A 12057-nucleotide genomic window follows, 5' to 3' on the forward strand; every position below is an offset into this window, starting at 1 on the left:
CTCTGGGAGCAGTGACGAGTGCAGCTCTCCTTCCAGAAATCAACCACAGGAGCTTTTTATTTTTAAGTCTCTCTGATTCAAACAGTTTGAAGGTGTCTCATGTAAACATTAAGAGACATTAATTTCCTAGATAGGCTTTAGACCGCTGACACCTCTGATGGATGAATTCAGACTTGATTAATACTCAGTTCCCCCGTAGTTCTAAACAATGGTTAATTTATGGCACCAGTTCTCTGATCTGTGAAAACACTGAGAAGCAAACTTTCATTAGTAAACAAAGGATTGCTGTTTAGTTCACTAGGTTCAGGTTCAGATTGTGTTAATGAGGAAAATCAACTGTCAACACCTGAGCAAACGGGTGGAAATGATGCAGAAGTCAGGCTGCTGTAGCAGCTGGTATCACCTCCATCCCTCCTCTTTGGGCTCAACTGTCCTAGATTCAGTGTGTGGGCTTCTTATTTAGAGGAGGGTTTGACCCCCCCTCAGCCCACCTAGGTTTACATGCATTTGCACGTGTCTTTAGTAGCCAGCCCAGTGGCTGTAAAGCCCCCCCACCCCACTGCCCTTATTGCTGGTTTATTATGTTAAAATGAAGTGTCACATCCCCCCCCCCCCCCCCCCCAGCAGCCCCCTGAGCAGGCGGCTTCTCATCCTCAGGGTTCTTGCAGTACCCACTAGGAACTTCCTCTTTCTCATATTCTCATATGAGCAGAGGGAAAATGTTCCTGTGGGACAAAGAATAACTTCCCCTTTGTCCCTGGCTGAAAATAGACCCGAGTGACGCACAAAATAACAAACACGCCGAATGATTTCATCCAGTTGATTTTGGCGTCTGGCTAAAGCAAGCGATGCCTTGGTAATGGTACTATTTAAGCTTTGCCCGGGACCTTATCACTGCATGTCCTTACATGTCCAATAAATCCACTTCTGACCCCTCAGAAAATATTGTGCAGACTTCTGGGTGGATTGCTTGTTATTCAAAGAATTTAAAAAAGAAAGAAAAAAGAGGCATTTTGTGTGTTCAAACCCCCAAAAGGCTCGTGGTGGGTTGCTGTGGGATACATTCTGGTTAAGGAGTGCTAAGACTTGAAGAGTAGTACAGGAATCTTACAGTGAGTGCAGTGGGCTGTTTTTGTGGAAGATATTGAATGTGTTTGATTCAGGTGCAGTGGGAACTCACTCCATCACACACACACATCAGTTTGGGGAGGATGTTTGCACACAGTGGGCTGGAATCTGTCTACGCGCTGATCTATGATCAAACAGCTGGGAACTGAAGAGACAAACTTTAAGGCTACAGAAGTAAGCATCAGTGTCCAGTTGGGCAGGCGAATCAATACATTGGTCCATGCCATTCTAACTTCAGCTCTGCTCCCAGACCTTTTAAATGCATAGAACAGCCGCTGGAGTCGGGACAGTCGGCCATTGATCCGCCAGACCTTTTCACACCTTCTCAGGTTCCCAGAAGTCTTTTCATTGATGTCTAACAGACCTGCTTATGTCTCAGAGGAGGGAATGAAAACACATTATTTCTCTGCAGAAACGCTCTCGTTGAGAAAATATCCAGCTGATGGAATCTCACTTCAATCACATCCTAGCAGCTTTTTTTGTATTTTTTTTTTTTTCATACAATGCTTCGTGTTTCCATTAGTGAAACCGTTTTCAGAGTTATGATTGCTGTTTTTCTCTGTTAACGTCTTGCAGGTTCCTCACATTCCCTCCCCAGGGTTCCCAGTCTCTCCCAGTGTGTCTCCTCGGCTCACAGAGACTGTGGCAGTGACGTAGAAAGCCTCCTGATCGCCGAGCCGGAGTATGACAGCGTCTTCACAAAGGTCAGGCTCGCAGTTCCTTCTTAATGTATGTCGGGGGGGGTGTCGGTAGGAAAGGGTTGCTTGGCACGGACAAACCGGACCCACAACTGGAGGGTTTTCTGCTTCCCATTCCACTTATTGAAAAGCCACGTTGACTTTGCCCAAAACAATGAAATCCTATATTTACAGTGCAGAAAAAAACATGTCTGTTCTTTGTGGTTCCATGCGAGTGTTACCCGGCTTACCGGACCTGCAAAACGATCCTTAAATGGTTAATAAATGATGAACCCGGGTTCAACGCCTTTCATCAGATCCTCCAGCGCCTGTGATCCAGACAGCATGTTCGCCCCTGCAACTGGCCGTTTGGGGATTGCATGGAGCCATGCTGTCGGCCTGTGCTTGGCTTTTCATCTATCAGCGCCCTCAGGCTGGGATGCCAAACATCTACTAGGCATCTTGCTTATTTATTTATTTATTTATTTATTTATTTATTTTTGATCCGGCAGCTCTACAGAAGTGTGAGCTGTGGTCCCTGCTGTCGCTGGATGGCTGTTTGAAGCCATGCGGTTCAAATAATTGTCTCTTATTCTGAAACATGCTTCCGGTTGGGTCCGGTTGGCTGTAGACGGCAGAAAACATGTGGTGCTGACGGTTAGGACCTTAATCAGTAAAGCAAGGATTAATGTCCTCGATGCACTCTGATGGGGAAACACACCGTTTCATGACTCTAAGGGACTCTTTTGATCTCTCTAAAGGGTCAGCCCAACATCAGTCACGTCCATGTGCGTTTAAGCAAGACAGTGTTTCCTCTTTCTGCTTACTAATTGTAAGGTTTTGAACTTCATCTACAAGCCTACATGGACCCATCTAAATGCTTTCCAAAACACTAAAGCTGAAGTTATGTGACTCACAAATATACGCTGCAGTAACATGACACTGAATGCGCACACACACACACACACACACACACACACACACACACAAACACGTCCTCTCGCTCCCACAGGAAGTTTTGTCCGCAGTATGAAGCGGATCTTTCATTCCAAGCTCTCCAACAGAGGCGGCTCTATGCTCGGCTCGCTCGCTGCAGCTGGCAGCACAATAGCCCCAGTTAAAGGTCACACCTACAAATGAGCTCTTAAATGGACCATACCTGTGTGTGTGTGTGTGCACGCACACCCAGGAGCGCTTTCCCAGCCCGAAGAACATTTCCCTTGTTTTCATTGCTTCATTAAAGTAGTCAAATTGTATTACATATTAGGCTATAATCTAAGGACAGAACAATACTTTTATATATATACAGTATATATATTTCCCTCTGCAAGGCCTGTTTTCACAAGGTGGTCCTTTATTGGCATTTGTTTTAACGTCAGTGTTGCTATAAAGCGGCTCATGCTCGTTATCCCTAAGCTTCGGTATTTGGTCCTCATTATATATATAACTGTAGTAAATAGCTCTCCTGCCTGTTCTAAGTGCATTGCATGCTTCAGTGAAGAAATACTGATAGAGATGCCATGTGATATGCTAGCTAATTGCAATAATAAGGACAGCTGTTCTGTTCTTCTATTTTTTCCACTCTGTTGTGTTATGCTATATTTCTACATTCTATTGTATTCTGCTTTATTCTAATCTTCATTCCATTCTGTTCAGATCCTTTTTTGTTTTCCTGTTTTTGTTCTGTTTTATTGTATCCTATTGAGTTCTATTTTCTTCACTTGTGTTGTGTATTATTCAATTCACTTCAGGTTGGTCAGTTAAAGGTTGGTGGTTCCACTTCCTGTGTGGCTCTGATCGCTGCTGATCATTGGGCTCTCCGATGTGGAAGTGAAAGCAGCTATTTTTAACATGTTTGCTTCCTCAAATCATAAGTCAATTAACATTGAGTTCTCAAATGTTCTAATTTGATGCAGCCATTCTTCTGGCTCAGGTGATGCTCCTTTTCTTTGGCAGGTCCTCCCTTTTCAGTGACAATAATATGTATATTTATATGTCTTGAATGTGTGCAGAGCAATGAACCAGTGACGGGAGGAGACAGTGCCAGCGAGGTCTCCGTTTCCTGCTCCTCCACGGACGACACCGCCAGCGTCGGCCCGTCCAGCTCCAGCCCCGAGGGCAGCCAGGGCCTGGAATGCAGCTGGAGCCCAGAGGAGGCCGGGGCTCCGATCGCTGCAGGTGGTGGTGGTGGAGCAGCAGCTGAAGCTGAAGAAGAAGCCAAGGACAGAGTGACGGAGGTGCCGCGACGCTCCAGCATCCTCCGCAACAGCCTCCGCTCCCTGTCGCCTCTTCGCCGCCACAGCTGGGGTCCTGGAAAGAACAACGGAGCAGACTCTGAGATGAACCAGAGGAGGTGAGCTGTTAGCTAGGTGCTAACCAGCAGAGGTCAGTGGACCTGCAGCGTGCAGTCCACGTCTCTCCCACTGTGCTGTGTTGAGCATTTTCTCCTCCTGCGGCCAGCAGCTGTGTTGCAATTGTGTAGGGTTGTAGGCACGCGAGATGCGTACACACAAAGACACACACTCACAGCGACGTGTGTGTGCGCGTAAACACATGCTGCTTCCCACTCAAACAACACGTATCGAGAATTTATGAACATGGTGACCTTTTGTCTTGTGAGCTAGAACGGCAGCTTGTCCCAGCCCGTCTACAGGCTATGAAAGGCCTGGAAAACGGCAAAAACAACTGCTTGAGACTTTTTTATTAAAGCCGGGCCGGGTGTGAGCAGCCTGCGCCGACACGTGTTCTGTCGTCTTTCTTTACTTTGTCACTAATGACAGAAAGAATAATGCCCTTTGTAGATCAACAGGGAAGCACAGAGGAAAGCTCTTGGTCCTCCTAAACCCACATGCTGCGTCAAGTTCTGTAGTGACATTTTTGTGGCTCTCAGAATAGTGAGAGAACAAATGACTGCAGTACTTTAGCGAAAAGTTAAAGTAACAAATGTTATATCCACTTCCAGCTCAATTTTCACTGTTTTACTGGCATTAGACTGGAATAGTTTGACATTTTGAAAGAATACTTGCTGATGGTGTCTGTATGATGAGTGTGAAGCTACAGGAAACGACTTATGTTTGGCATAATGAAAGGACACACAGGGACACATGTAGCTGGGTTATGCAGAGATAAGACATTGAAATATCAGCACTCCAGTTGCTCACTAGAAAGTAGGTAATACCTTGTATCTCATAATAGTTTTATTGGGGCCTCGTTTATTGACCAGAGGCAGTAAGGTCCTTGAGTTTTGCTCAATGCTCCAGGTCGAGGAACACCAGACAGTGTTCCAGTTTTTGTGCTAAGCTAAGCTAACCAGCTAGCCTCATATATCATGTACAGATATACTTATCATTCCCTTTATTTATTCTGACAAAATTCCATTGACATTATTCCTCCCACGCTGTGTTCCTCAGAGCTTTATTCACACACACGCACACACACACACACACACACACACACACACACACACACACACACACACACACACACACACACACACACACACACACACACAGTGGCCATAGATATCCAACCCACTAAATGGTGGAGATGATGGTTCTATCAGCAAGTACCTTTTATTCATCCATTCATTATGTTCTTTTTGACTTGCCGTTCCACCACCTCACCCACCATGCACCATTCCCCGTATCTCCTTCTCATCCATCACCTCCAGCTCCATCCGTGGCCCTGGTGAGGGGAAGCCGACCTTTCACAGGAGAAGGTACTAATATATCCCGTTCATTAGCTCATCTGATGTCAAGATTGACTTGTTGCTTGGCGGGTTTGACACATTCATGTAGGTGCAGCTTTTTGTGGATCACTTTTTTTATGTATGCTTGCTGAACTACTGCTGCATTGTGCTCCATCGCTGCAGGAAAGTAGACTGAAAAATGTTGCTTTCTTTTCACTCGTCGGAATGTGCAAGAAATACTGTTGGTGGTGGAGACAGTGGTGTCTGCAGTGTTAGTAACAAGCAGTTCCAGAGAAACTTTAAATCTGGAGGCTCAGAGGACTGCACTGGTTAGAGATTGAGAACAGAGATATTTTTTGGATGTGTGTAATAACTTCCTGCAGGGAGCGTAAAGGAGACAGAATAGTGTTGCCTTTGAGGGGGGGGAGTCGGATGTAAAGAATCACACATTTCATCATCACGTGTACTTCTTTTTAGGGCATGTCCTGTTCAGGGTTGAGGATAGCAGTCACGGGTGTAATGCAGATTACTTGAATGGGACTTATTCTTCTCCTGTCAATTTTCAGGAGTTAGGCCTTTCAATTTAATGGCATGACAGCATGACATTTACATTTTGTAAAATAGCACTTTCCGGCGCTTGGATTTGTGCTGCTTCCTTTCAAGCTGTGTGCTGGATATATTGTTGCATGTACAGAAAAGACAACCAGTCCTCCAACTTCAGCCCTTCACTTACGCTCAATCTGCCCCGGTGTGCTGCTGAAACGTCTGCACTTAGATAACTACTTTACACATGGATCTATTTGGGCTGTAACCCCATCCCAATTCAAGTCCCATTAAAAATCTAAATGCTCTCAAATTGAAAAGCATCACTCTTGAAGAAGACAGCAGTAACCACAGTAACACGTCCTCCCAATCAGCATTCGTCTGCACACAGTACGCCCTTATCCTTGGCTTTAAAGTCTGGTGGAAACGCTCCTTGGCTTTGCACATGGTACGCAGAAGACTGGTTGTGCTGCACATGCAATAGTTTCAATACCTGCATGAACAAGTGAGAGGAGAAATGTGACCCTTGATCACTGTGAATGGCTCTAGGTATGCCGAAGATGGATATGAACTGACCTAGAGCACGCACCACTGATTTAGCTGTTAGCGTGCGTGATATGCTGCTGGGTATGTGGTGCTACTGCACATAACCGTTAACAAATACAAGGCACAGGGCCTACACTATCAATAATCAGCTGTTCAAATGTGGTGTTGATGTAGCTCGCAACACTTTTCTTAACCTGCGGACAAATGTGTGAGGACACGATCACACGTTTTACCCCCATGTGCCGTCTCATCATGACTCATCATGACTCATCATGGGCAACACGCAAAACCAAATCACAAAACAACAATCTGATACACAGGATCTCCAACTAAACCCTCACAATGTTGGTCCCACTTCCGAACCAGTACCTCATTTTGTACAAAGTAACTATCTGCCCAAACTTTCACCTCATCCACCCGCAGAATAGAGCGACACAGCTCCTTCAGCGTTACATCGGCTCTTTGCTCACGAGCCAATTCACTGTGGGAGTGTTAGACAAAGTCATTAGAAATGACTCTGATGTCTCACAATCTGCATCATCAGAGGCCCGCTTCATGGTGTGCGTCACAGCGCAGGCCGTGACCACTTCAGGAAACCTTTTCATTCTCATCTGGGCCGTTGCTGGGACCACCGCTGGATGTACCGGGCTACTTCCCCAAACACGTGCTCGTGCCACATCATTTCCCAGAAATACGGTGACACCGTCTATGGGCAAAGCAGGAGCACTCCCATTTTAACATCTCCCTCAAACCACTGGAATGGAACACAAATGTATGTACAGGAACATGAAAAATACAAGTACAAGAGTGCAAGTATTCGTTTCCTTTAGAAAGCGGCAAAGCAGACCCTAGAACAGATGAATCAAATGCACCCTCGTTAATTCCAACCAAAGACACGTGTCCTTTTGAAAGTTGAGCTGAAGTCAGGCTTTGATACCACAACTGGTAACTCGACACTCGATTGGTCTGAAAGCACTGGAAACCAGTGCCCCTAAAGCCACCGCCTTCACATGAGACACTTCTTGCCTACTCTGGAACTTAAATGCCATGCATTCTCTCTTCAGGGTTTTTTGTAGATGGAGGAGTTCTTAGAGGTAGCGTGGGGGCATTTCCATAGAGGCATTGGTGTGTAAAGAGGGAAACCCTGTACTCAATCCTGATGGAGACAGGAAGCCAGTGAAGTAAGTGGAGGATGGGGGTGATGTGCTCATATTTGCGCACTCTCATCAGGATCCTAGCTGCAGCGTTTTGGATCAGTTGGACCCTCTGCAGGCTTTTTCTAAGGATCCCTCTGAGAAGTGCATTGCAATAGTCCAGTCTGTAGGAGACCAAGGCATGGGCGAGCTTCTCAGCATCTGAGAAGGAGAGAATGGGACGGAGTTTGGAGATGTTTGCAGAGATGAAATGGGATTCAGAGGTTCAGTTTTCAGTTTTATATATGCATACATATTTTTATAAAGGAATGATTGGAGCAGCAGCTCACATCCACCCCATAAAATTATCTGACACACTAGCGTCCCACCACCACCTTGATTCTCTTAAGTAACCCCTCCAGCCCCCACTCACACCTTAGCTGCTGCCCTCTTGATGCTCCCCACAGCGGCGGTGGGGAAGTTGGAAGTAGTTAGTTCCCTCAGGTGTGTTTGTGTGCGTGAGTTATCTTTTTGTGTCGTTTTATTTTGCTCAAATGTATGCTCACATTCTCCCTCTTTGAATAGGATGTGTTTGACCTACTGCCCCATTTGCATATGCCGTTTTTTATGGACGCTGCTGCTGTTATTCATGGTTCCATTACCGAGGACCTGTGCAACGATGCAGGCAAGAAGGAGGCCTTAATATGGACAATATAGTGCTTTACGTTGTGATTATTTTGATATAGGTTGGAGGTATCGGAATGTGCCCGGACCGATGATTTGCCGGATAATGGAGTGCCTCACAAAACCCAGCGGCCGAGATAGGAGAGATTTACAGAGTCCGTCCCAAAGCGAATAGAGCAGCGGACATTTCAGCTCAGCTTGAAATGTGGCTGTCGTTTTCTACTCCACAGTCATTGTTTTGTTTTTTGAAGGCCTCCTTATTTCCAGTCATAGATCGATGTAATTGGGTTTGTCTCTATGCCAATGCTCATGTCAGAAGACATTTTCCTGACACTTTGGCTGCAAATCTATTCCAGGGCTCTGCGATAACTTTGCAGGCTCAACACTGTGCAGGACCAGCTCTGTGTGTCTGCCAACAAGTGCATGTGTGCACGTCCCCGAATGCTTGTTGCTGGCGTGCTCGAGTGTGACTACAGCGGCAGACTAGTGGAGAAAGTCACCCCCTCCTTCTCTGAGGTCACCTCTGCTCTCTGTCTGTCCTCACAGCTACAGCCTGGAGGGGCTCAGTGCAGTCCAGGACGAGGTCAGGGGCCCCACCACTCAAAGGCCCCGGATCCTGGAGGCTTCCAGGATGCCCCGACGTGATGGCGACGACAGGGGCTCCCTGGTGTCTTTGACAGAGGAGCAGGAGGAGCTGGGGCAGCATGGCCAACTGCATGACCTGGTTAGCTTACCCACCCCCCCCCTTCCCCCCTCACACACACATAATAACATTACTCCTTTTAGATGTCATATCTTCACACTGTTGCACAGTCGGCCCCCAAAGGGATGCTCACAAACATCCTCAGCCTAATACACATGAGAGGGAAATGGATTTGCAAAATGCTTCCACGTAAACAGTCAGGGGAACTTTGTCAGTTTGGGGATTAGCAAGAATGAATGAACATTGCTTTCCTCTGGGGCCGTCTCACCGCTCTCATTGCTGGATTTAAAGCAACATTCGAGCACAACATCGCTAACCTTTTGTGTAGTTCCCCCCATGAGTTCATGGTTCCTGTTTCCAGTTCAGTGACTGGTAATGGTTTGTTCCACATTATCTCCGCTGGGTTTCGTGTCCTTTCTTCCTATATTTGTTGCCTCATAATGCATTGTGTTTCACTCAAGCTTGTATCCCCCCCCCCCCAGAAATCAAGGCGGTATCGGCCTCTGCGAAACAGTTGTCCTCCCATGACCCTCCCCCTCACCAAGTCTGTATCCATGCTCGCCATCAGCCAGAGAGACACTGATGGTGAGTATCAATCATGAGGCTGTTTATCTGTTTTTCACCCTTAGCCATCACAGGTTTACAGATTTCACCATTATATTATTTAACAAATCCGCTTTTCATCATACTTCTTTAACCATGTGTACTTTAATAAAAGATTTAAAAGATATCTTGGGTATCTATGTCTTATATATTAAAAGTGGGCCATGCTAGATCAGTCAATAAAGTGGTGAATTTCTAAGTGAACCTCCGATGCTTTATGTCGAAATGAGAAATGTAATGAAGTTTAGAACTTTATCCTGGTTACATTCTTTAATCGAAGACTGAAAAAGGTTTCAGCTGTGGAGAGGGAAATGATCTAGTGAGGCGAGGCAAGAACGTTCAGGAGCTTTAATAAATACAACTAAAAAGCCACTGTGCAAAGTATTTAAACGCCTGTTACACCCAAAGATCTCCCCTCTGTCCCGCTCAGTGGTTTTGTAAATGCAGCGGTGCAGTTGTAGCACAGCTCCTCCCTTCAAACCGAGCCCCGGTCTAATAAATCACACCACGTGGGAAGTCAGTGCTGCAGGGATGGCGTTTTTCTGTTGGTCAACTCAAAAGTTAGCACAGTTAGCGACAGAAAACCCCCTGGGATTACTTTGGTATTTTCATTACACACATTGACACTTAAGAACGTGTATTTTATGTTATGGAACATTATAATCTCTTTTTTATCTGTCTGAACCACAGACCCTATTTCTGGCAGCTAACTAAAAGTCTGATGGACTTATAGACGATAATAATGACGCACATAGATGCCATCTGGGTTTTAGGACTCGTTCCTGCAGCAGCCTGTTGAAGTTTCTGTTTTAATTCATTCCATCTTAATAAGTTCTTGCTGTGGCTCTTTCCTTCCTGCCTTCCTCCCCAGCAGTGGGACACCTAAGACGTAAGAGGCGAATTTCCTTCTCTTTCAGCCTTTCCCCCATCCTCACCAAATCTAAGTCTCAGTTTGTTTTCGGGGACTCCTCATCTAGCGATGATGATGATGATGATGATAACTGGAGTAAGTAAAGCCCTATGAACTGCTGCAGTAGCAAGTAGCTGTGACGTTGGACCCAGACCGGTAGTTGTTGCTGTTAGAGCCCTGGCTCTCCCTCAAAAACCAACCCACAGTCAAACATTCTGTCACTTTTCATTGAGATGAGCTTTACAAAAGAAAATATGTTGTGCTTTGATCAAGGTACACGTGAACAATCTTTGAGAACTAGCAGTTAGCAAAGTACCCGGATTGTCGCCAAAGTGGGACCTGAAATACACATAAACTAGAAACTAGCATTCAATTACTGTAGGCCATGTCTGAGCACACAACAAAAATAACTCCTAGTATTTAAACCCAAAAATATGTTAAGTTGAATATCCCGATTAACGTTTCATAAACATATAGCCTAAACAGCTGCCACCTCTCACTTTTTGCAGCGCTCCCTGCAGTTGTTCACCCTTTTGAACCCGAAGGTCAGCTGCAACAAACACTTTGAAGGAAACCAGTACTTACCCCTAACCCTTGGGATGGCAGTTAGAATACAAATAATAATAACCTGTTGACAACAATTGGAAAAGCATTGTCCGGTTCAGGGTCTAGGATTCAGCTGACCTACCATTAGATACGTCCCTTTTTTTTACATGCAATCACCGAAGAAAGACAACATGTTATCATCACAAACACTGCTGGAAAATGGCCTTCTCAGATAAATGTGTGTCAACTTTAGTCAGAGACAATCGAGCCTTCCCTTTCCTGATCAGTGAGCTTTGTCCTCATTGACCTGCTTTGGGAGCAATGCTTTGCATACTTGCGCTAGAGAATATTTAAGGAGAAATGATCCCTCGAGGGTAGCAGATTCTCTGGTGATGATTTAACTAAGGCTGCGTGTGCTGAATATGCTTTAATGGCATTGTTTAATTGTTTTTATTTATGCCTCCGGTTCGGCGATAGCTTCAATCGCTCAGTTTCAAATCTGTCCACCTTCACTCAAAGGTGAACTGGATTTGTTGGTCGAAGGTCGCTGCGACCTTTTCAAATAAAATGACTGGCCATTCATTAATATGCTAATAAGGATAATTTCACACAACTGTAAACTGCAACTTGTGGTGGTTGACGGAGGCCCACGTCCATCAGGGGGTAATTATGCATGCCGTTAGGTAGCAATTAAAGAGGGACTTTGTGTGACCAATATTACATCACATGTCTTTTAGCTGTCGCTTTTATCCAAAGCCACTTACATTGCATCATAACCCATGCGTTACATTCTGCCTGGGGAGCAGTTAGGGGTCAGGTGTCTTGCTCAGGGACACTTCCACATGGGGCAGCCGGGATTCAAACTGCCAACCTTGCGGCTTCCAGCGCATCACATG

At 45.6% G+C, this 12057-nt stretch overlaps 1 protein-coding gene across 4 annotated transcripts in view; it reads left to right on the forward strand.

The window, feature by feature from the left end:
- LOC119224583 (A-kinase anchor protein 13) overlaps nt 1–12057 on the forward strand; it is a 72960-nt gene that overhangs the window by 39122 nt on the left and 21781 nt on the right. For 3 of the 4 annotated variants that reach the window (XM_062562058.1, XM_062562057.1, XM_037481767.2), the window contains exons 11-15: nt 1705–1832; nt 3818–4158; nt 5476–5523; nt 8946–9123; nt 9585–9687. In XM_062562058.1, the coding sequence (XP_062418042.1) occupies nt 1705–1832; nt 3818–4158; nt 5476–5523; nt 8946–9123; nt 9585–9687 (798 nt within the window). The remainder of the gene's footprint in view (nt 1–1704; nt 1833–3817; nt 4159–5475; nt 5524–8945; nt 9124–9584; nt 9688–12057) is intronic. The other variant, XM_037481777.2, reaches the window with a different exon arrangement.

The sequence above is a fragment of the Pungitius pungitius genome, chromosome 4, assembly GCF_949316345.1.
Source record: "Pungitius pungitius chromosome 4, fPunPun2.1, whole genome shotgun sequence".
Taxonomy (NCBI): Eukaryota; Metazoa; Chordata; class Actinopteri; order Perciformes; family Gasterosteidae; genus Pungitius; species Pungitius pungitius.